The sequence below is a fragment of the Zeugodacus cucurbitae genome, chromosome 5 (genome assembly GCF_028554725.1).
Source record: "Zeugodacus cucurbitae isolate PBARC_wt_2022May chromosome 5, idZeuCucr1.2, whole genome shotgun sequence".
Taxonomy (NCBI): Eukaryota; Metazoa; Arthropoda; class Insecta; order Diptera; family Tephritidae; genus Zeugodacus; species Zeugodacus cucurbitae.
The window spans coordinates 37,105,491-37,131,824 of record NC_071670.1 but is presented as its reverse complement, the minus strand read 5'-3'; the positions used below and the strand labels follow the sequence as shown (position 1 = coordinate 37,131,824).

Here is a 26,334-nt window from a genome sequence, read left to right as displayed (position 1 = left end):
ATCACACACGCTCCAGCGGTTTCGACTGATTAAATAAAAATGAGAAAATGAATCCAGAGATAGATATTCAATATGTGTACTTACATGAACACGCATTTACGAGCGCATAAGAGATTTGCTGTTCACCCCGCGGGGGTATCACCAAATGACTTTCCGTGGCGCTAAATCCATATCTGTGGTTCACTTTCTATTAACCACATTCTAAATAGTCTATTTCAAGTCATTTATTGGAAATAAGTTTTCAATTCGAGAAAACAATTTTTGTTGCCAATTTACTAGGTTCTACACCACTGTGCGGTATGATGCCAAAGCGGCATATTTTGTTATTTAGAGGTTTCCAAATTATTTGGGTGGGTGGGAAAGGAAATCCATACATACATACATAAATAATATTGTTAGTGAGCCGCCAAGAGCGCGAAAATACTAAATATATAATATCTTGAAATGTATGAATGCGAAACATTACTTTGTATATTGATGTATGCTTGTATGAATGTTTGTATGTGTGAATGCTTTTGGCGTTATCACTTTTGGCACAAGAAATTCGTTATTATTTCACTCATCAGCAGCCATTTCTTTAAATTAATAATATCGGCGAAATATTATATGGGTAAATACATATTTTTATTTTTTATATTTTTATAAAGGGTGCTTCTTTGGAGATATAGAAATATATTTTCAGGAGAAATGCACAACAAATTTATGAAATCCTCGTTTGTTGGCTGGAAGGGAGTCAATTGTAGCTGATGAATCGGCAAATCATCAGCACAGAAGCAAGGGAAGTCTTAGGTACTTAAAAAGTGATCTAACAGAATCAAAACACGTGACCTAAGTGGCTACTAGGTTGATATTTTATTTGTAGAGGAGTCTCACGTGCTTCTGGCTTGAAACAAACTCTCAGATCTATTTTGAAATTCAACGATTAAATAGTTACATGGGCTTGGTTGCTCGAGATACAATTTACTCGTGCTTGAACGACTACTATTTTAAGAAAACAAAATGTCAAGCAAATTTTACCGAAATTTTTATTTTTTGGAAAAATGTCGGCAAAAATTCCAAATTTTACTATTTTTTGTATTTTCTTCATTAAAGCACGAGCTTATGGTGTTATCTAAAAAACTTATTTTTGTTTTTTTTACATTTTGGATGATCCTGTCAGGAGTTATGCTGACAACGCGGACGCACCTTTTATCCGAGGGGTCACCGAAAATGACGTCACAATAGAGGAGTTTTAATTTTTTTTTTCAAAAATTTCAGAAATTATTTTTTAAACATGTATCTATAAGACAGAAAAAAGTTTGAGTAAAATAAATTATTTTTTTTACATAGAAAAAAATATTGAAAATATACCTTTTTTTACCCGACAAAACCCATGTAACCCCTTAATAAGAGGTAAAAATTCGTCGAGAAAATAAATAATTTTTCCAGTTTGAAGGGAGTCTGGTGGAAGAAATCTTCCTCAAAATTGGTGTTTGTGAGGTGTCATATAAGTTTGAAACATGAAAGAGTAGAAGTTTTTAAAATATATATCCAATAATTTTTAAGCATCGTTTACTTTACTGAACCGAAATGTCGAACGGTAATTCTATGCTTCTAAATAAACACCCTATAACTGAATATATATAGATATAATCCTATCGGTGCGAATTCCAAATAAATATATTGCATATAAACTCATATATAGTATATACTTATGTAAATAATCGGGTACATATGTATTATTATATTTTGGTGCACATTTTGGTTTGACTCTTAGTCCAAAGTATTTTCCCATGAGTATGCGTGAATTGAGAAGAAAGTGATTGATACTCATATACATATGTATATAAGATTATACAATATATTCAAGAATACATATATATTTATATATATGTACGTATATATGATATAAGTGGTCGTATTACTTTATGTAAACATATTTATTTCTGTGTTTCGGATTTTCACATATAATGTATGGGAGTCCAAAACAAAACATTGAAAAAACCCCCTTTTTGACGTACTGTACAAACCGATTTCAAAGAATTTTTATGAACTCACTACAATAGTTTTTATTGAATAATTGCATATATCAATAAAAAAAAAATATGAATATTCATAGAGTAAACTTAATATCCGCTAGATATTTGTCTTATTGAAAAGTAATTATTTATTAGGCGGTAATTGTCGAGATGTATCAAAGTCAATATCATACTCGTGTTTCTAACCGCAGAATAAAATTACGAATTGAGCATCTGAGCGGTAGATATGTAACTCCATAATTGTTCGATGTAATCGAAATAAAAAGAAAAGAATTAAGGTAATCTAGTATCCTAATATAGTTATTGTGCCAAAATTAGTGGAAGTATGTACTAAGCGAACGAAATTTTAATAAAATAGGTGTTTTAATGTGCAATTCTACACATAGTTTTAATTGAGAAAAAAAATTATATATACGTTTCTATCCAGGCCAGTTTGTGCGGTCCGAAAGTCAGACGAGTGGGTGTTTAATGATATAAATATAAACATACATATAAACAAACATGAGTCAATCACATAATGACAGCACAGTTTTCATCAATGAATCATACATTATATGATTTACCGGCGGGAAGCAAAGATCACTCACAATATTATACAAAATTAATACCTCCAGCGCTTGCTTAGAGGAACATTAAACGGAACATTAAATAATAACCGTTTGTTTCGTTGATTAGATTAGCTAAAATTAAATATCAGTAAAATGCATTAAACGAAGATGACAAAGTTCATATAATTAACTATAGCAGGGGTTTTGAACTATTTACAATGTCTTAAAAAATTAATGACATATTTTCTTGTTACCACATTAGTACGCTAATCACTTCCATCTCATTCCAAAGGGCAAACTGTCTGATTATTTGCTTACTATTAATGCTAGTCATGCTTAATTTGCTTTCGTTCTCTTATCTAATATTAGAGCCTTAAAATCTCTCTCCAAATGAATATGACCAATCTGTACCAAAATTTATGCGATACTTGGCTTACAACAAAACATCAAATCTAACCATAAGTTAGATAAAAACAAGTAAGGTACGGCTAAGTTCGGGTGTAACCGAATATTTTATACTCTCGCAATTGATTGATATAGTTTTATTAAGATAACACACAATTTGACCATATATTCGGCATAAAGTCCAACAGAATAACGAAAATCATCATATATAGTATATGACGGCTGAGGTAATTCCTGAACCTATTTCAGTTTCACCACCAAGGTACACTCCAAGACTATATGCTCACTTAATTTTGCTAAGATATCTCACATATTAACCGATATATGCGGAATAAATCCCACCATATTTTTGAAAACCCTATAATTAGGTATATGGGAGCTAGGGAAAGTTATGACCCGATTTTATTAATTTTTGGAACAGAGACACATTATTGAAAGAAAAAAATTACTTTGAATTAAATAAAAAAAACTAAATTATAAAAAGATTTAACGAGATTTTTGGTGAAAAATTACGCTTAGCTGCTGAGTACTTCATGTTCCATATCCGGGGCCTATGATATACATTATTTGTGTAAAGTTTTATTCCGCTATCTTCCATTCCCGATTTCGCTCATTTTCAATAGTAACGGTCAAGGAATATGTATACCAAGTTTCGTCAAGATATATTTTTGTTTACTCAAGTTATTCGTTGCACGGACAGACGGACGGACGGTCCAACTACTCAGTAATCGAAGAAAGGTGAATTATCACAAAAGATATCGTAAATATAAAATAAATACTAATTTAGTAATTAAAAACAATTAATTTAACATTTAGTCAATCGTCGAATACTCGACTCTTAAGAGTAAGAGCCCTGTAATAAAACTTGAGTTATTCTTGGATGAGGTTTTGATCTGTTGCTTTTATGCAAAGTATGGTGGGAAAAAAGGTCGATCGCGACAAAAAGCCACATCTAATCAATAGTAAGGTATTTAAAAAATGAGAAACTTTTAACATTAAATGAACTGAGAGGGCCCATTACACATATACAAATGAATAGTATATAATAGCACAGTCGTAGTCGAATTAGCTGAATAAGGGACTACGGTTAAAGTATGCATAGAAATCATCAAGAGAGACTAAGCCTCTTGGAAATTGCTCAAACTCTCGGATAACACCAGGTAGATGTAGCCTAATCGGTTAAAGGAAACATCCTATGCTAGAAAATAGTCCAACATAATAGAAATGTCTAAAGAAGTCATTTAGCGTAAGGCAAAGTGATCCGCTGAGACTCCTTCAGACATAAAAAACGTCTCACAAGTTCCATGCATCATTCAGAGCAGGCATTAAACCAACATTTGTCGCATAACATTAGGGCTTAGACCAGAGAACAACAGCAGCAGAAGCTCGACTAAACAAGTAGCAAGTGTCAACATAATGTATGTATATACGCATATAGTGAAGGCTGATAGGTGAGAGTCACTTCGGCTAATAGGTAATGAGTTCGCTCATTAAAACCATTCTATTTATGAGATCGAAGTCGGGTTAATCGTTGCACTAACCGAAGGACGTCAACAGGTACATGCAAACTAATGTGATAGTAACGAAGCGAAGCGTGCAGTGCAGAAGCTACACGATACAATTTATAGCGCTCACATTAGCTGAAGATGTGTGTATTCTTGGAAGCACAATGCCGTTGTAAAACATGTGCAATATTACACAAATACACAAAACGGAATATATATGTATATCTGTAGGAAGGTATATATAGATGGTGTATAAATACAAATCAGTCCCATATCCGTGCCGAGCCCTAACTTACTATATTCGCCTGTTTGTTCGCCAGGCAGCAGCAGAGTAGCAGCTTGTTCTGACCGTGCACCGATACTGGCGCGCATATATAGCATCCGACCGAACTTTATTTTTAGCCCATTCGCCGTTTTATTTAGAAATGCGCAAAATACACATTTTCGTAGAGACAATAAATAGACTCATTAAGTTGTACATATTTATATTTAGATTCTCTGCGAGAGAGATAGGTTGGTGGAGAGCTGGTTTATGAGCCAAAAATAATACAAACATTGTCGACGAAGCCTTTGCTTCGTTACGCTTTTACCATTGCTATTGCCTGTGCCTGTGCCATCATGGTGATGGTGTTGTCGATGTTGGATGCTATTTATTGTTGGAACTGGTGCGGATGCTGGTGCTGGTGCTGATGCAATTGCCTTGGAGGCTGCGGCTTTGGCTAATGTAAATGGCTCTGCTATAGCTCAACACCAACGCATTTGCCATACACATTGTATTTCGCACGTTGCTGGTTCACATGCAATGGATTTGAATTATTGATGGAGTTTGTACCGCTGTCAGTCGGTGTATGGACTATTTTTAACAAATTTTATTTTTAGCGATTTCTTTTTTACAACAAGCATGCACATATTTCTTGGATTTAGAAATGGTTTTCTTTAAATAAACCAATTTTGATTTGGTCGCCTAATTGAAATTACATTTCGTAAGTAGGTGTGCGAAGATGTATTGGCACCGATTGTCCTCACAAGCAGCATGTATTTTTACACATTGATATAAATATCTCAGTTGTTAGAATTTTTTAAATTGAGCGATAAGGGCAACGATGCCTGCCCTCTGAATGTGTTTATGCCTGAACATGGATCATCCAACCGCAAATAAATTATATTTCTTAGGAAAAGACTTTTTCTTCGAAAGCGATATCAAATCGCAGAGCTTATTTATGGATTGAGGCCTCCATTTAAGCTTATTAGGCGGTTAAAGGTGGTTTTGAAAGAACAATCTCATATTAAAGCAAACATTTATAGAGATATATCTTCTTCTTCTTGACTGGCCTAGACAACGCTTACGCGGGTATAGCCGAGTCCACAACAGCGCGCCACGCGTCTCTCCTTCTGGCAGTTTGGCGCCAATTTGTTATACCCAGCGAAGCCAGGCCTCTTCCTGGCTTCCACCAGCGGGTACTGCATCGAACACTTTCAAAGCTGGAGCACTTTCGTCAATTCGAACAACATGACCTAGCCAGCGTTGCCGCTGTCTTTTTATTCGCTGGACTATGTCTATGTCATCGAATAACACATACAGCTCATCGTTCCATCGTCTGCGATATTCGCCGTTGCCAATGTTTAGAGGACCATAAATATTGCGCAAAACCTTTCTCTCGAAAACCCCAAGAGTTGTCTCATCGGATGTTGTCATCGTCCACGCTTCAGCGCCATACATCAGGACGGGAATAATGAGCGACTTATAGAGTTTGATTTTGGTTCGTCGAGAGAGGACTTTACTTTTCAATTGCCTACTCAGTCCATAGTAGCACCTGTTGGCAAGAGTGATTCTGCGTTGGATTTCCAGGCTAACATTGTTATTGCTGTTAATGCTGGTTCCCAGGTAGACGAAATTATCTACACGACTGTTTGTTTGACGACATGAGATATTTCGTCTTGTCCTCGTTCACCACCAAACCCATATACCCATCCTTATAAAAAAAAGCAAAACTTCTGGAAAAAGCAGAACTAACGGCGCGGGTGTTGTTTCCAATGATATCGATATCATCGGCGTACGACAGTAACTGTATACTCTATAGAAATATTTATCCTTGATAAAACAACTCTCGAGGTCAAATCCATATATTTATTACACCTGAACTTGGGTTTCGTTCCAAGTTGGGACAATACTTTTTGCAAGCCTATGATATGGTGGTCCCAAACATTTGGAGCTTCTACTACCGGTTCCAATTTGTTTTTTAGACAATTTCAAGCGCTCTAATTTCTTTTTTAATTATGCGAGTATCATGTGAATTAACTCTTTCTCACTTTTTAAAATCTGTTGACCCGAAACAACAAATCAAAATCAATCATCAAATTAAAGGCCAACTTAAAATTATTTCGAATCATTATCATTTACCATCACCTTGTTACACAGTTTTTCTGCAACGCTTAAAATGTAAATAACGGTTAAATACACACCTCCAATATCTGTTGATCTAAATCGGTTGCGTTCGGTTGCATTGGCTTGTATTCAAGTGAAATTGTTCCCGATGTTATATGCAAATGTTCATCATTTCCGGCTTCACGCGCAATATCTGCAATGAAAAAGGCAAAAATATGTACAATAAAATCACCGAATTCAGAGAGCAAAATGTGAATCATATTATTGCCAACAACAACAACAACAAGAGTAGTGAAATAAATGTTTATGATTTACAGTATAAACATGCGAATGGATGAATGAGTTGAACGTAGCGAATTAATAATTTTTGCACATCTATATGTATGTATGCCGAAGTATATTTGTAGGTGTGTTGGTGTTTTTGACAACTAAAACTACAATACTAACATGTATGATCTAGCTAATTAGACATATACAAAGAACACTTTTCAAAGCAAAATCTTTTTTTGTGTTTATTTCGCAAATACCTATGTACATATAATCAGAAATTTCATTATGAAATTATTGAACTTCGTACAGACACATTTGTTGTTCTGTGAGTGGTGGTATTGGATTTGGAATTGGGTGAAATAAAACAATGCTGGAAATACGCTCTCAGATTTTGTTCGAATTTTATTTTTAAATTTAATATACGTACTATATATGAGCGTACATATGTATCTAGTATAAGTTTTAGTCGAAAATCTTAATTCCAATGATAGTTAAGATTTATTTATTCATTGGAAAGCCCATTATATTCATAAGCAGAAAATATGTGTGTATGTACACAGATATTTATATGCATACATACATACATATATGTTTATAGAAATAAAATCATTTTCTTAGAATTGTGAATTGCGTAGCCGTTGCCATCTACGACTTAAAAAATGTTAAGAGGTTTTGTGAAACATTAAAATAAGAACAAAAATAGTAAACATACGCAGATTTAGATGAAAACGAGTATATTTTAAAATAGAATATTTATTTACAATTGTCTTTTAGAAATGTAGGTTACCTATTGGTTATTTGTTGTTTCTTCTTAACTGGCGTAGAAACCGCTTACGCAGTTATAGTTGTTGTTTACAATAAATAAATAATTGAAATATTTTGGGGATATTTATAGATCTGTTCACAATTCAGTACGTATTGGATATCTTTGAGTAAAACAAGTTTTTAGTAACTATAACCTGCAAATAATAATAATTATTTTAAAAAAGCATTTTTTCGCACTTCGAAACCAAAAATTTCGAATTTGGAGACAAACTTTGAAAATCCGAAAATTCACTTTTTGTTCTTGAGACACATGTAATCTCAATCTCCCAAAAAAACTTTGGTCCAATACCCAGAAAAAATGGTGATTTTGACCTATAGTGTTATAATAGGTGTAATAAAAAACAAAAAAAAAGTATATTTTCATTAAATTGAACGAGTTATTTAGCATAGTTAGAATGATCCAATTTAGGTCAAATATGCACCATTTTGTTCGATAACTTGTTGCCATTTTCAAGATAATTCATAATCCCACTTCAATAGAAACGCTTGCCAAAAAAACCGGGACACTCTATTTTTAGGACTCAAGTCGAATTTTAACCTAAAAAATCATTCATTAAAAACAGGAACAGGTACAGGTCTTGGCTTATAAGACGGATCCTAATAAAGCTTCCGAAGTTTCTGGCGCATCCCTATCGCTGTATCTGGTCTATCGTTGTTCTGATGGAACACAATTCATCTTCTATTATCACTTCTGGACGATTAGTTCATTCAAACGGTTCAATTGGTGACAGTACAGGTCCGAATTAAGAATTTGAACGAAGGGGAATAGCTGATAGTAGAAAACTCTCTGCCAATCCGACCAAAAAATTAGCAAAACTTTCGTGACCATTAATCCTGGCATGGCTGAGCTGACCAAGCACAAAAATGTCAGAGAAATTTTTTTAGTACGAAATCGTATCTTTGTACCGCCTTATAGTGTTTCTCGATCGCACTTATAGCACACGATATGCAGATTACTACATATATTGGAAAAAAAATTTGATTTCTTTTTACCAGAAATAAAATGAAGAAAATAAAATTTTACCATTATTCTTTTTCACGTATTTCATAATTATATTCACATCTGAAAGCACCAAGAGAAAAACGATAAACTATCAATAAAGACACTATGAATATACTTGGCCTAAAAGGTAACGAAGCAATTTGGGTTTGAAGCAGTGATCCGTAGGGGAACACATTGGTTATTGGAATAAGATGAAGCACAAAATCGCATTGCAATAGTATTGATAGCGGACAAACAAACAAAGATACAATATTGGAACTGAATAAAATAAAGAAGTTAACCTTTTATTTTAAGACTCTCCAAAGAATAAATGCGGTAGAGTGGTCGAATAAAGGTCAAACGCTGATGATAATGAAGCGTTAGAACATAACATTTGATGTAGTCTGCTACTGAAAAGGCATATCGTACCATCTACATTCTTACGGCAACTATTGTTTTGAATTGAAAGAACCCCATAGTTTTGGTTGCTACCAGTTTACTAGTATTTAATTTTGACCTCTGGGAAAATAAATATATAGGCATAAGCTCGAGTTGAAATCCGGATGTTTGTGGTTATTGTAAAACATTACCAACATCTCAATCTGACGAAAGCGGTGATGATTTGCTACTTACAATAGTTAACGGTCAATTTTTTTCGCTTACCATTTGATGTAAATATGTGGTAATACCTAGTATAGGACTTCACAACGTTTGAGGAATAATATAAGCAAATATTTTTGGTTTAGTTCAACATTTTTTTTGGTATAATGCGAAGGTTTGCGTACATTCGGCGGAAATTTCGCGATCGCTGTGGTATTAAATAATACTTTTTTAATAAATAGTGATTTTTTTTTTAAATAAATGCTATTTCCTATTTGCTAAACCAGCTTGTAGAACAGCAAAATTTAAATAAAATAAAATACTAAATTTTTTGTATACGTATATATTCCGACGAATTACTATAAATATCTGGTATTATGTATGCTGGGCATATATGTATGTAGCATTCCGTTATTATATGAAAATGCTCAAAATTTATGGAGCACGCATTACACATAGCCACTTAAATACATATTATTTATGTATAAATTTTAATTAAAGATTTCGAATAAATTAGAACATATTATATGCGTGCGTGTGTGCGTATAGCTCATATTATCCACCGGAATATGAAGAAAATGTCTATAAATAACTCAAATGTAAGTATGTATTTTGCTTAAAACGCGCAAAAAATCGATGGCAAAACAAAAACTACACACAAATACTTTATGATATTCGAGTACATACATACAAACATATATATATACACACTTTTAAATTGTAGATAAAACAAACAACTTATAATTTTCTTTCATCAATAGGTATATTCCTAGCTATCATCAATAGGTATATTATAAGAAAATCAGTAGCAAGTCATTAACATAGGCAATAATGAATTTAAAATTCAATTACTTGTCAATTGATAACTTTAAAATAACGAATAAATATATACATACATATATGTAAATATAGTTGCGCGTGTTATATATGTATGTACATATGTATACACATGCGTAACAAATTCTATTTTTGATACGAGAGCAAAACGTCAACACGTGTATAGTTTGATTTATTAGAAAAAATGAATGGACTCTAGGCAACCCATACACACACACACACACAAATATATGTAAAAACAACGATAAGGTAACTACTAGCAATGAAATACAAGCTGCCAGCGAGTATTTCAAAGTTTCAAAACACTCAAACACACACACTCACACTACTCTGCATCTATGTATATATGTTTTTATGTGATTAGGTAGCTTTGTTAATAAACTATCTAAGTGAAGCATGATTACGAAAATAATTCAATGACTAGGCTTTTTTGCCAACAACAACAAACAGGTTTTTTATTATTTTGTTTTTGTTGTTTTTTTTTTGTTTTGTGAGACAAAAAATATTGATTTTTGAGCAATAGCTTAAAACTATTACTAATCGACTTTAGCGTTTGATGTTTTTGATAGACACAGTTATTGAAATTCTATTTACACTGTAGTCGCGTCAGTATCTCGTTTTAATCTGCGTGTCGCGCAAATAACAAAAAAAAATTCGCTAGAATTTGTTTTAAATTAATTTCCTTGAAAGTTGTTTTAATTAGAAATCATAAAAAACAAAATTTAGGTTTCAGGAAATGTTTACTTCTTATAATTTTTTGTTTCAATTTTTACTTTTACTTTTTTAAATTATTTTTTAATACTTTCATAGAGGTCTTTTCATGTATAATATTATTTCAGGTACCACAACCGTAAGAATCCTTGGCGAGCAGTCGAAGTAGGTAGCAAATTAGAATTATAAAATAAATAAAGTGCTCTTATCTAATTACAGTGGAACTTCTCGAACTCGAATCATCATAATCCACAAAAAAACTTCGAGTTATAGAAATTTTCATTAAAAAATAAAATTTTTCAAAAAGCTGGAAAATATATATTTCTACACAGTTTTATTAATTTACTTCGCATAAAGTTTAATGTACTCGCGTTAAAACATTTATTTTGTAACTACTTCTTCCAGTTTGCTATTGTTTGGCTCTTGACGTCTGTATCCCATCCCTTTGTTACATGATTTATGCAATCTATAAGTGTAATATCATATTTTTAGTTCAAATCCATACGATATAAAAAAATCCGGCATCGATAGTAAAATTTGCAATTATGTATTATAACCTGATCGAAAAGTTTGGATTTATGGAAGGAAATTTGTATGAAATTTGATTCTATTTCTAAACGCTATTGTCAATTTAAAAGTTCGATTTATGGCGATCTTCGACTTATAGAAGTTCGAGTTATGGAAGTTCCACTGTATTTTCTCTTTGAAATATCATATCAAATCTAACAATGATAAAAATGATACACATTTCTACCACTCTTTGTAATATATAAATAATTTTCTATGATTTACAAAAATTTGGACAGTCATGAAACGAACAATCAACTGGTATAATTTGATACAACCAAACAAGATTAAATGGAACAGTTATATCACTAGAATAAGATATTCATTGATAAAAATAAGTTCCAACTAAGCATTGGACAAAACATCACAAGCTTCTAACAATTTAGTCTACTTAATGGGCGTGTCAGTTGGTGAATCGTCAATATCTTTTAGGCATAATAAAAGAAAGGCTCAAATTTAATATTATTGATAACAGATAAATGATAGATTAAGGCCAAACCAATTGTTACCATGCTTTCTACAACTTTTTTTAAGTTTCGAGTATAGTATGTTTGTAAAAAATCCCATAGACATGCAATCAAGCATATTACGAGGTGTTTTAAAAAATAACGGTAATTTTCATTTTTTGAGTTAGGAGACTATCCCTATTCGATATTATGCACTTATACCAGCGCTTCTTCCAATCGTCAAAACACTTCTGAAACTCGATTTTTGGGATAGCCTTTAGCTCAATCTCACCGATTCTTGGTATGCTTGAGAAACCACGGAGGTGTATATCAAAGCATTTAACACAAAGAAAATTCAGGTGAAAATGTATGTTTTTATAACAGCAAAAACAATGAAAAATCTACTTGTGCACTTTTTCAAAATAAGATTGTTAAAAGAACAGGTTCACCTTAATACAATATGTGCATATTTAAATATATTGTATAATGTATTATTAATATAAATGCAATTGTTTATTGACGCACACACTAGTACCGTTATATTGTCTTATTTGTTTTTACTGTCACTTTTGTTGATATCTAATATTATTCTGTACGTTTGTATGTATGTATATAACTATTTACAAAGCGTTAAATAATTAAATAAATAAAATCACATTACAATTTCTACATTTGTTGTAATTGACTTTTATAAGCTTAGAACACGACAAGTGCTTTCTAAAAATAGAAACATTTTTACACGTACAAAAGTATACATACATACAGATATATTATATTTATTAGTTATTGTATTTTCGAGGTTTTCTCAGCTACATATATACACATATAATATTTACTATATACATAAACGGAATAAGCGTCACATCATATTTATGGCGCATAGATATGCACGATAAGGGTCTTTTCAATCAAAATTAACGTAAATCAATATATGCAAGAGCGTGTATGTAGGTAGGTAGGTGTGACTGTCTAGGGTATGTACCTGTATAACATGGTAATGCCGCCATTAGCACTTCAACAAGATTTTAATTAAATGCAAACACTGTTTAGACACATTTCTCAAGGGGAATATATCCAAACATGACGAAGACTTCAACAGTTTAACTACACCGCTATATTTGTTTGTATGTAAATATGTCAGCGCTTGTACGCCCTATTTGATAACAAACTACGAATATTTGCACTAAATTATGCACACTTTTGTGATTTTTTTTTAATGTTTTTTTTTTTTTATGTAAATTCTAAGGGTTTTACTCATACAATTTTCCACTATTTTCAAGGAAGTTACCAAATTGAACATGTGTCATTTAATTCGCTGATAATCACAAAGGCGAACGAGCACAAAAAACCAACAAAATATTAGAGTAGAAGCCTCACTTTTCTGGCACGAGTATTTTAGTAGCTGAGATTCTATATTATGAAATTTTTTTATAATTTTTTTTTTGGTATTTTTCACTAAGCTTGTTTACTGATAATATTGTGTGTATTGTCAGCTCGACGAACACCCGTTTTTAGTTGCACATACAAACATACATACATTTATACACAAATATATTTTGTTGCTATAATTTTATTAAAATTGTTTTTGTTTATTTATTTCTGGTTTATTTCACATCACTTTTCGAAATACAATTTGTGTGTTTTATTATTGTTATGTTTTTGTATTATATATTTTGCTATTTACCGTATAATATAAATTTCGTATGACCGACAAACGACAAGCTTGGCCGCCAACTAAATTTGACCGAGACTACTACTGTTCCGAGCGCGAGCTAAAATACGAATAAAAGCAATGTGCTTTATCAATCTCATTGGACAGCAGCGAGTGAATACCCAGTTCGCTCGACGCGCTCGTGTATGCAACCGTATATATTCATAGATATATATACATACATATATATATATTATGTATGTGTGTGTGTGTGCATAGCCATGTGTAAATACTAGGATTCAAATGTTGTGTGTTGTATATAAAAACAAAATATTCGCGTAAGTGCGTCGGTTGTTGTGGTCGTTATTGGCCACACGCGTTCACATTTTGGCTCTCACCGTCTATTTGGCGCATGTGCGTGTTTATGTGCGCGAATCGGAAGGAGTCGCTCACGAGTGCTCCAACATACAGACATACATACATACATGTATATAAACTTTGGCCTGACATTCATTTTCAATCGCACTTTTTCTGACCATTCTGCATTTCACCTTTTCGTCGGCAACGTTCCTTCTATTACATTTGTTGTATGTCCATATGTAAATGTGTTTGTATTCCATTGCCAAATCAAATGTTCCAGCCTGCGCTACTAACTCGACTAACGGTATGTATAATACAAAGTGTGATTCCTACTGGTCAATATAGTACATATTTATAAAGATACATACATACAAACAAAATTTTTGGTAAAGTTTGCGCTATAATTCAATATAAAAGCATTTAATTTTTATATTTTTATACTCTCGCAACAAATGTTGCTAAAGAGAGTATTATAGTTTTGTTCACATAACGGTTGTTTGTAACACCCAAAACTAAACGAGTTAGATATAGGGTTATATATACCAAAGTGATCTGGGTGAAGAGTGGAGTTCAAATCCGAATGTCTGTCTGTCCGTCCGTCTGTGCAAGCTGTAACTTGAGTAAAAATTAAGATATCTTGATGAAACTTGGCACCATAGGAAGGTTGCTTTCGAAAATGAGCAAAATCGGACCACTGCCACGCCCACAAAATGGCGAAAACCGAAAACACATAAAGTGCCATAAATAAAGCTATGGAAATAAAATTTGGTATGAAGGATCGCACTATGAAGGGGCATATTTGGATGTAATTTTTATGGGGAAGTGGGCGTGGCCCCGCCCCCTACTAAGTTTTTTGTACATATCTCGCAAACCAATAGAGCTATATAAACCAAACTTTCTGCAGTCGTTTTTTTTAGCCACTTTCTAATACAGTCCAAAAATGAAAGAAATCGGATAATAACCACGCCCACCTCCCATACAAAAGTTAGGTTGAAAATTACTAAAAGTGGGTTAACTCTTAAAGTAAACACTAGTGAAGATATCGGTGCAGAACTTTGCACAAATATTATGTTAATAGTGTGGCAGCCCCATTCTAAAAATCGCCGAAATCGGACCATAGGTTTTTAAGACCCCATATATCGAACACGAGGACCTCGGTGCTTCTAACTAAATATTATGGTTTCCAACTTTCAATGGACTTTATACAATATATATGACGAATATGTGGGTCAAATTGTGTATTATATAATAAAATAAAGTCAAATAAATAAATTGTGAGAGTATAAAATGTTCGGTTACACCCGAACTGAGCCCTTCCTTACTTGTTTTTATATTTTTTTTAAGAAATTTGTGAAATATTATTAAATTTTTATTTATTTTTTTGTAAAAGCTTTAAAAAACCATTATCAAACATTTATTTAAAAAATTATTGCAGTTTATTTTTGATTTTAATATTTATTCCATGGAATCAGTAGCTATAAATATTTGTTTGTAGGTATGTATGTTGGTATTTTTAATAAATTTCATAAAAATTATTTCTAGGAAATTATAATCGTTTTTATATGAAATTCCAATGTACTCATGTATGTATGTATTTGTTTAGCAGATATACTAATTTGTTTATTAATATGTATAGTATAATACTTAGACGTACGCCGATTTAGAAATAAATTTTGTCAAAGGAACTTACGAGAATTAGGCACACATGTGTCATTTAATAATTATGAATATTATATTATAATCCAGAACGGACTCTTATTGATTAAAATAAAAGTTAAACAAGTGAGAAGGGGCTAATTTCGGGTATAACCGAATATTTTACACTCTCGCAATTTATAAATTTAATTTAAAATGACACACAATTTGACCCACATATTAGGTATAAATATGGTATAAAGTCCATTGATAATTCGAAAACCCTAACATTAGTTATATGGGAGTTAGGTGAAGACATGACCCGGTTTCATAAACTTTTGGCACGGAGACACATAAATATTTCCTCTGAATTTCTTCAAAGTATCTAAGGAACTTAGTAATATTTTCGGTAAAAAAATTTATTAGAAGCACTGAGCTCCTCATATTCGATATATGGGGCCTTGAAAACTAATGGAACGATTTCTACGATTTTAAGAAGAGCAATGTCACACTATAAATGCAGGATTTATGCAAAGTTCTGTTCCGATATCTTCACTAGTTCTTACTTTATATACCTATTGTAAAGTAAACAATTTAGATTGGCATCAAAATTCTGGTATATGGGAAGTAGGCGTGGTTGTGAATCGATTTGGTCTATTTTCATAAGCCAGGAATATATAATGAACGAAATTTCTTTGGTCGAGTAGTATCTGAGATATGGTTTTTGATCCATAAGTCGGCAGTGCCACGCCCATTGAAAATTTGAGTGCATCCCTTCTGTACCATCTATTCAATGGAATTTAGGGTTATTGGTGTTTTCCTTACTGAATTTAAGCATTTTTAGTACTTTTCAACATAACCTTTGTATGGGAGGTGGGCGTGGTTTTAATCCGATTTTCTCCATTTGTAGACTGTAAGTGCCTGAACGAAACCTAGAGTTTTGTTGACATATCTTTATTAGTTTCTGATACATACATATATGTACAAAAAACTGAGTACGGGGCGGGGTACCTCCCACTTTCGCGAAAGAATTACATCCCAAAAAGCTCCGCCTCTGTGAAACATCTTGCGAGAGTATAAAAATATATTTTTCCTATTAATTTATGGATAATTATATTTTAGTTTGTTAGATCTTTAACATTATTTTGATTTGTTAATTGCTTTTTATGTGAAAATAAAATCAGTAATAAAGTCTTTCACGTTTATTTTTTATTGAACAAATATTTCTACAATGTAATCTTTGAACAATTGAATATTGAATATAGGAAAAAATTATTGCTATCGAATCAGCATTTACCAGACTAACGGATGTTAGTAAATAGTGTTTTCAAAATTTTAACTTTTATGAAATAATTAGTATTTAACTGCAAAATTAACAACACCGATTGAGGTTTGTGCGATATGCTCTATAGAAGAGAATTTTGAAAATCAATTTTCACGATTTTTAAAAAATGCAGAATAGTTTTTGAAATAAACTGAGCATAAACGTCAAATACATTTTTTCACTTTGAAGGGTGCTTTGACAGCTATCCCCTAGGAAATTCTATATCTCTTAAAAATACTATATAGAGAGTATTTATCGTTTAAGCCAAAGTTAATGAATATTGTGGTTTTTAGCGACTTTTTTATTTAAGTTTACTCTTGCTTTAGATTTACCGCTAAATATATGTAAAACTAGTAAATATTCTATCGAATTTAGCTCTTCAAAAACACTCTCTTTTTGTGTATTTAAGTATGACAAAGTGTGAAAAAATCCTCCATAAAATACACTTTACTGCCTACAAACCTAAAGGATAACACGGGGGGTTATCTACATGCAAACCAAAAATATAGATAAACAAGTGTATGTACATATGTACTTACATTAACTAATTATTTATTTATTTATGTAGATATCAATTTGTGAAAGTGTGTGTAGTTTTTTCACATTAATTGACAGATTCTTGGAATATTGGCGTATTAATGATGCATATTACATATCTACATATGTATGTATGTATAGGATAAGTATGTAAACATGTAGTTATGTACATATATTGTATATACTTTGTAAAAATGGAAAATACTGCTGGGGGCTCTGAACTTATTTATTTCCTTATGCCATTGGACGACTGACTGATTCTCAAAAAAGAAAACATCACATCTGCGATTTAAGTGTACAATTTTAGCTCTCACATTATAAATATTTATTTCTATTTTACTTATCAGCTTTACAGACTGTGGCTGTGCGAAGTGAAATTGAATTAAGTTGAAGAACAAATAAATGTGTAAAAAGCAGTATTCGATATATGTAAGTATATCTATCTATATGAATGTATGTATGTAGCTCGTTGGGTGTTTGAATAGGCCGTGACCTGCCGTTCTATTTTTAGATTCGTTTATAAATCGTGCATAGCTGCGAATTGTATATTTAGAAACAGAAACAAGTAATTAAAACAACAAAAAGCAAAACACTACCGCTGTCGTATATGCACATACAATCATGCATACATACGAACAAATGTATATATACAAAAGTGATTACTTATGTACAGATATAGTAAGTAAGTATTTACTTAGCTCTATCAACATAGATATATACAAAGTATTTTATATTACAGCGTCTACTCCGAGCGTAATTGCAGAGAGCAAAAATATGGAGAATTTCCGAGCGCACAGCGAACGCAAAAGCACAAACACACACACACACACACACACACATTTTTATTGCAAAACAAACTGGGTGAAAGAGAGTAGATAAAGAGTGGGTGGCGTACCGACTTAACGTCAAACCGATATATCAACAAAATAACAGAATGACAAAAGGCATATGCACACATGTATATACATAAGTATATAAGCAAGTATGAGTGTGTGCGTGTGTACCATATATAAACAAGTGGGATAGATGGGATTATCAGCGTATTTGTGGGGGGTTAATATTTCAGTTCAGAGATGCACTCACTCTTCTAGCTAGGGTATCTAAGTTATTTGCAAAATGAAAACAAAATACACAACAACAGACGAAAATAGAAACAAAAACAAAATACGAAAAAACGCTAAGGAAAGAAGAACGCTTCATCAAATCACATTTGAGTACGTTTATACATATGTACAGCAATAAGATTACACCTGCATACATTTGGTACATACCTAAGTAGTTACAGTGTGTTTCATGGATTATACACTTTAATTGGATGAGACTGTTAGTATTATTATTACAAATTTTGGTACTATCGGAGTGTTTTAAATAATTATGCCATAAAATGCTGCAATATTTATAAGCAGCGCAGTACAAAAGCGTTTTTTTTTTCAATACATTGTTAATGGCCGAACACAACTTGTTGCTTAGGGCATTATGTTGTTGTCATTTCAGTAGCGTAGCAATAGTTTTTTTCATTACCAATTTGACTGAGCCAACAAGAGTGCTGCAAAACGCGCTGCTCAATTGTTTTCTTTATTCTTTTGAAACTGCTCTTGGGGAACGACATAGTGTGTGGATCGATTTAGCAGTCTACAAGCATGTCGCACCCGTTCTCAGTCGGTTTTACTGAACCAGAACGGACCCTGATTCTTATTCGACCATGGATGGTCAAATCGACAGCATTCCTCTGAATTATTTGGGGAATGTTTTATGCTGCAAAAACAACAACATGTCTCACTTTGAGGCGAGCGTTTAGTTTAGAATTTCAATAATCATTGGATGGAAATAACTACCGGATTAGTCGATATTTTCAAGATACCTATACCTGAATAATGAATCCGGCTAATTTTACTAATCAACTGTTCGTCTACCAAAATAAACAAGAACATACAATTTTTATATGTATGACAGAACTGTGCTAGGAGGCTTATTATGGTCTGCGACGATCTACATAGCCCTTTAGTAATATGCATCGGAATCACATAAGCTTAATTATTAAGTATATCCTGGAGGATGGAGTTATGTGCAGAAGTTCGCGTAAGTGAGAAAAATTCCTGACTGCCATTCACTTCGGAGTAGCCATGAACGATTCATCTGCATGTGGCTCAAGCAGCTCACGACTTCCGGTCTTAGAGCAGGTATCCTCGAGGTAGCCAACAGACATCCGTTTGGAGACGAGCTAAAGTGACAAGGCGAATTCCGCTTATGCGGTTGTGCATAGGGTTTGGCACACACCACAAAAAAAAAAAAAATAAACCTCCCCAAAGAAAAGGACGCAACAGCTGAGGGACCCCAATTTTAATGACGACCCCTGCAAACGCATTAAGGACTACGATTTAAGGGCATGCAATTGGAATGTGCGGACTCTTAATTGGGAAGATGCTTCTGCCCAGCTGGTTGGTTGACTAAAGGCTGACATCATCCCCATTCAGAAGTGCGATGGACGGGGCAAGGACGAAAGAAGATGGGTGACATCTATTACAGCAGCCATATAAAGAAGCGCAAATTCGGTATGGGATTCACGGTGGGAGGGAGACTCCGCCGTCGAGTCCTGGCATTCACTCCGGTGGATGAATCTCACAATCCGCATCAAAGAGGGGTTCTTCAACATGTCGTTCAACATTCGAAAAAGAGGAACAATGTGACCAAAGATACCTTCTAAGAGCGCTGTCCCTGCTACAATGTCAAAATCGTGCTGTTCGATTTTAACGCAAGGTGCCTTTGGCACGACAGTCGGAAAATGCAGCCTCCATAATGAAATATCGCCAAATGGGCTGAGTAGGGTAAGTCAAGTTGATTGTCTATAATTAAATTGTTCTGACAAATTAAACATCACTGGATCAACAGGTTTTTATAAGATACCTATAAGTCCAAAATTCCATTCAACCATACCAATTTTCGAATTATTAATAAATAATCTTGGCTATTTTATTATTTTTTCAGTATTTTAGTTGAAATAAAAGTTCTGCAGTTAAAAAATAAACAAATTTTATGTATAAAATTTCCTTTTAGAGAACTATTTAATGCTTTATTCTGCACGTGCCTAGACCTTCCTTACTATTTATATATGTCTGTATACATATATATGTATATATTACCTTGTCCTGCCTTAATTCATTTAACCTTGCCGTGCAGTATTGGTGCCTTTCTCCTCTTTGCTTGTTATAATATCCTGATATTTTAGCTAACGTTGTAGCTTTTCCACTTGTGTATGTACATACATATGTACATACATACATACATTATTTTACTCCACCTTTTCAAAGTATTCAACTCTAAGCTATTCTAACCGTGGAGCCTACAATGTGAAGGCAAAAGCAGTGGCAACCGCACCTATACAGGTGTGCAAGTGTGCAGACAACAACCTCACACAAGCCGCACACGAGCCTATGAAACGGTGGTAGGAGCTTTTAGCTTTGCAACACACTTCTATATACATATGTACATACACACATAGAGAATATATATGTGCATGGCACATGTATAGAATGCTGTTGGAGTTTAGCCGGTGCGAAGAAAAGGACTTGCCTTTCATTTTTCATTTCTTGTTTCGTAAAGTTGCAGAATATTTATTTCATGATTAACTGCTGTGAAGGCAAGTAATTTCTAAAAATAACTAAAATCAATAAACGTGGGTTTCTTCAGTATTTCTCTGATTCCTTTTCAGCTTTATATTCAATAAAAATTATTTCTCTTCTTTTGTGCGCGGATTTACATATACATAACTTTTCTATATATGTACACTATTTATAAGTAGTTATGTATACAAGTATATAAGCACAACATTAGGCATATATAGAGGCACATACATAATTACATAGCATAGCTGGAGGGACTGTTGACAGTTGGCGTGTTTACTGGGTAACTATTTTATTTGAGCAAACAACAACAGTTTATATACTTATAGCTTATGTATATGTATTTATATACATTTGAACTGAAATACATATCTACTGGTAAGTATATATAATCATCCATATGTCAATCCTCTACCATTTTGTGGATTATTGGACTAAATTTGGAACGGCGACTTCGAATATTATATAAAACTATTTTTCGTTGATATCCCTTGATCTTTAATATGTATAATATATATACTATTCGGCTTTCAGACCTGACAGAGCTTCCTGGTATTTATTATTGTTGTTGTTTTTATTCTAGCGAATTGCGACTAAAGAAATTATGATTTAACTTTTTCTAACGCTTTGGATGAATAGATCTAAATACATTTCGGAGATGTCGGTTTTACGTAGAATAGAATAGAGGAATGCACTGCGACCTGTGGTCTATTGTGCACTCTCCAAGTCTACAACGACTCCATTAGTCTCAGCACCCTGACAAATTCTAGGATGGTGCTGGGAGTAAGGGAGACGATGTGCCCCTGTTGTTGTTGTTGTTGCGTTTACCCAGGCCTCCCTGAAATGACATGCCCAGCCTAATTGTCATCGAAGTCATCTAACGGGAGGCCCAGGAAACGAGCTGTTTCGATAGGGTCGGACAAAAGGGAAAGTGGTGTTAGATGAGTAGGGTTTAGGGGACATACAAAGAGGTGGTTAGTGTCATGCGGGGACTCTTTGCATACAGGACATATGTTGAGTTTGTCAGGGTCTAGTCTGGATAGGTAGGAGTTATGTCTGCTACAATAACCCTAACGAAGTTGCGCAAGGGTCACTCTAGTTTCGCGAGGCAACTCGATCTCTGTGTCTGCAACGGTGGGTCTTGTTTCTCCAAGTACGCCATTCACGGGGAGGGTGTCAATGAAGGTGTTAATAACTCCTCTGTGAATGGCATTCAGTGTTTGTCTATAGTTAGTTACAATCCGACAACCAACAACAGTTGGCGACCCAGACCTGTCTGGATCGGTAAGTTCTAGTCTAAAACTGTCTTCTTCTACGATGCGCCCCTCTTTTGGGATGGTATGTCTCAAAATTCTACTCCTGCTCCTGTGAAGCACTACGCATTCTATTATAAAAGTAGGTATATGCGAGTTTCATCCTCCATGTCACAGAAGCGGCAGGTCTGCGACGAGACCAAGCCCAGATTATAAAGGTGTTTCCTAAGCTTACAGTGGCTCGTGTATATTCCCACCACTACCCTTAGTTTGCTACGTAATTCTACGTAACCGGAACAAAGATTGTCAAATCGACACTATTCCTCAAAATTATTTGGGAAATGTTTTATGCCGCTGCAACAACAACAATAACACGACACTACTCTCATGGAAACGGCTGATAACCCTTTGGCAACTAAACTAAACTCATAAAAAAACAAGTAAGGAAAGGCTAAGTTCAGGTGCAACCGAACATTTTATACTCTCGCAATTTATTGAAGAAATTTAACCAATACATATATGCGGAATAAAGCTCACCGTATTTTTGAAAAACCTATAATTAGGTATATGGGAGCTAGGAGAAGATACTTTTGAAAAACCTACAATGAGGTATATGGAAATGTTATGACCCGATTTTAATAATTTTTGGAACAGAGAAACACTATTAGAAGAAAACAATTTCCTCTGAATTAAATTGAGATATGTATCTGAGAGATTTACCCATATTTTCGGTTAAAATTTATCCTTAGGCGCTGAGTTCAACATGTTCGATATCTGGGGCCTTGAAAAGTTATGGTCCGTTTTTGACAATTTTTTCACAAGTGAAGCCAGAGATGATATGCACTAATTGTGTAAAGTTTTATTCCGTTATCTTCATTGGTTCCTTATGTTTACATTATAAAGTGAAGGAATAAGATGGATTTCAAAATTGAGTTATAAGGAAAGTAGTAGTGGTTGTGAACCGATTTCGCCCATTTTTTTTCGTGTTATCAGGGTGTCAAGAAAATATTATATACCGAATTTCATTCGAATCGGTCGAGTAGTTCCTGAGATACGGTTTTTGACCCATAAGTGGGCGATGCCACGCCCATTTTCCATTTTGTAAAAAAATCTGAGTACAGCTCCCTTCTTCTTTTTCTTCTTCAAAATTTAGTGTTTCTGACGTTTTTCGTTAGTTAGTTAACCCACTTTTAGTAATTTTCAACCTAACCTTTGTATGGGAGGGGGGCGTGGTTATTATCTGATTTTAACTATTTTCATGGTGTGTGGTGGGGTATGTAAGAGAACCGACTGCAGTTTATATATGTAGCTTTATTATTTGGCGAGTTAAATACAAATAACCGATTTGTGGGCGGGGCCACGCCCACTTCCCCAAAAAATTACATCCAAATATGCCCCCTCCTAGTGCGATCCTTTATTCTAAATTTTATTTTTATATCTTCATTTATGGCTTAGTTATGACACTTTATGTGTTTTTGGTTTTTCGCCATTTTGTGGGCGTGGCAATTTTCCGATTCTTCCCACTTTCGAACTTGATCTTCTTATGGTGCCAAGGAATATTTGTGCCAAGTTTTGTCAAGTTATCTTAATTTTTACTCAAGTTACAGCTTGCACAGACGGACGGACGGACAGACAGACATTCCGATTTGAACTCCACTCTTCACCCTGATCACTTTGGTATATATAACCCTATATCTAACACGTTTAGTTTTGGGTGTTACAAACAACCGTTATGTGAACAAAACTATAATACTCTCTAGCAACTTTGTTGCGAGAGTATAAATATTTCTTACTGTATTTTTAAGAAAAATTTCGATAAAATATTGTGCATTAACTCACCATGGTTTGTTATTCTATCCTCTGGACTAGTCATTGTGATGAGTCTGTAAAAGAAAAAAAAACATGTTTTAATTATAACGTCAATAATCCAAGTGTTTTAATATTTTGTTTTAAAAAATAATATCCAAATTTGGTGTATATACATAAAAGTATTCATTAGGAAGAATCCGTAATTCTTTGGATATAAAGCAATTGCCACATATATATTTTGTGAATAAAAACATTTCTTTACCTTTACAATTTCCAAGTTTTGGTATTACATTATCGTTTTCCGAAAATTATTGTTTATTTTGTTTTTATAAAAATAAATTTTTATAGTTGAACTTGTGAGTTATTTGTTTGTTTATTTTTTTAGTTGAGACCGAAAATACGCGTTTGTGTAAAGGCCAGCACTTTTATAAATTGTTATTCAAAGAATTCAGGAATACTGAATAATATGCAGATAAGCACTTGCGCAAAACAATCGACAATTGGTTATTTTGACTAATTTCAAATATTTGTATTTATATATTATTTGTTTTTAATATTTTTATATAGAAATTCGTTAGATTTGTTTGGGTTTATCGCTTTACATACCACTTTATTCGTTTTATATTTATATTCTATATATACATGAAGGTACATACATAATTATTTTTGGTTTAATTTTATTGTTTTTTTTTAAACAAGACATATACATATGTATGAATTTAATTGTAAGTATTTAACTCTATAGATGTACGTATGTAACACAGTGTATTTAATGCACAATGCAATAACAATATAACACAACACACTTGTTACATAAACCGACAAACGACCGAACAACAATCAATCGGACAAAATAATGGAGTTGAACAGCAGACCACAAAGAGATGTATCCCAAATGGGTGCAGAACTCGTAGAGAGCGCAAGATTGATGTATCATTAGCAACTACTCTGGCGGCAGCCGAATGTTGATACAGCGCTATTATACCAAATACGCGTGAGGCGGAAGTGGCAGGAAGGGTTTTATTTAGTTAGTTAGAACTGGAGTGAGGTGGCGCTGAGCGGCTTTAGTTGTATTATAATACATGCGACAAGTATAGCGTAAATAGTTTAGTGTAAATTTTTAAGGACACTTGTTTGAGGGTGTCACTCCCCCTAGAAATGTTTTCCACTTCCAGTTTGGTTTGTTAGAAAAACATCAAATATGTATGTACACACAGAAATGAAGAACGCAAAATGCACACTAAATATCCAAATGGGTATGACATAGAGAAAAAATCTATTAGGAATTGAATAAAATTATATTTTTAAGCTAATACCACAGATTTTTCGTATGCTGTATTGATGTATGTACATAGTTATTGGAGTTATGATTCCTTTTTAACTCCAATGTGATAACTTCTAAAGCACTAGCAATGGTAAAATACATATCGACAAATTTATGTATTTAAGTACACGTCTGATATGTCTATCCACCTACTCTACGTAGCTTTGCGTTCGGTTGTTCACTAGTTCGTCACTTTTTTAATTGGAAACGAAGTCTCGGGAATCTCTCGAAACCTAATTAAGCACCAATTGTAACCTTAATTTTGTTGTTGTCACTTTGCATTTGTACACTTATTAATCACGACCTTTGATTTGCAAAGCTATTTTCAATTTTTGTTTCGGGATAAACTAAGTATTTGAATTTCACGGTCAATGTTTTCACTTCCACATTTTAATCCAATCAGAACTTATTTACCAACTTTTGCTTTCGCCTTATGGAATTTTTTCACTTGGACTGATTTGATTTTCGATTTCAATCTCTTTTTCCACTTGATATCCTTCCACATTTAATTTCTCTATGTGTCACACGTTCCATTGCTGTTGCCAGACTTCAGATTTTTTAAATTATTCACCCTTAGACCGTAAACTTGTTTAAATATTTATTGTTTTGATTTTTTATTTATATTTATTTGAGAAATAACTTTGTCATAATTCATAAAAAAATTGGAATATTTGTATTATTTTATTTATAGATATAAATATTATTGTATTTATAAATAAAT

At 33.2% G+C, this 26,334-nt stretch overlaps 1 protein-coding gene and 1 long non-coding RNA gene across 16 annotated transcripts in view; one reads left to right on the top strand and one right to left on the bottom strand.

Annotated features, from left to right (window-relative positions):
- The window catches only part of LOC105218290 (histone deacetylase 4), a 40,521-nt gene extending 14,383 nt beyond the window's left edge, over positions 1 to 26,138 (bottom strand). For 6 of the 15 annotated variants that reach the window (XM_054231608.1, XM_054231621.1, XM_029044153.2 and 3 more), the window contains exons 1-4: positions 25,606 to 26,124; positions 24,552 to 24,921; positions 24,320 to 24,363; positions 6,940 to 7,055 (exon numbers count right to left, since the gene is read on the bottom strand). In XM_054231608.1, coding sequence (XP_054087583.1) covers positions 6,940 to 7,055; positions 24,320 to 24,353 — 150 coding nt within the window. In that variant the 5' untranslated portion in view covers positions 24,354 to 24,363; positions 24,552 to 24,921; positions 25,606 to 26,124. The other 9 variants (XM_054231619.1, XM_054231620.1, XM_054231615.1 and 6 more) reach the window with 7 other exon arrangements.
- Positions 17,937 to 19,217, top strand: LOC128922102 (uncharacterized). Its single transcript, XR_008471367.1, has 3 exons — positions 17,937 to 18,036; positions 18,119 to 18,285; positions 18,347 to 19,217. It is a non-coding gene; the product is annotated as an uncharacterized LOC128922102 (long non-coding RNA).
- Positions 26,139 to 26,334: the final 196 nt, after the last annotated feature.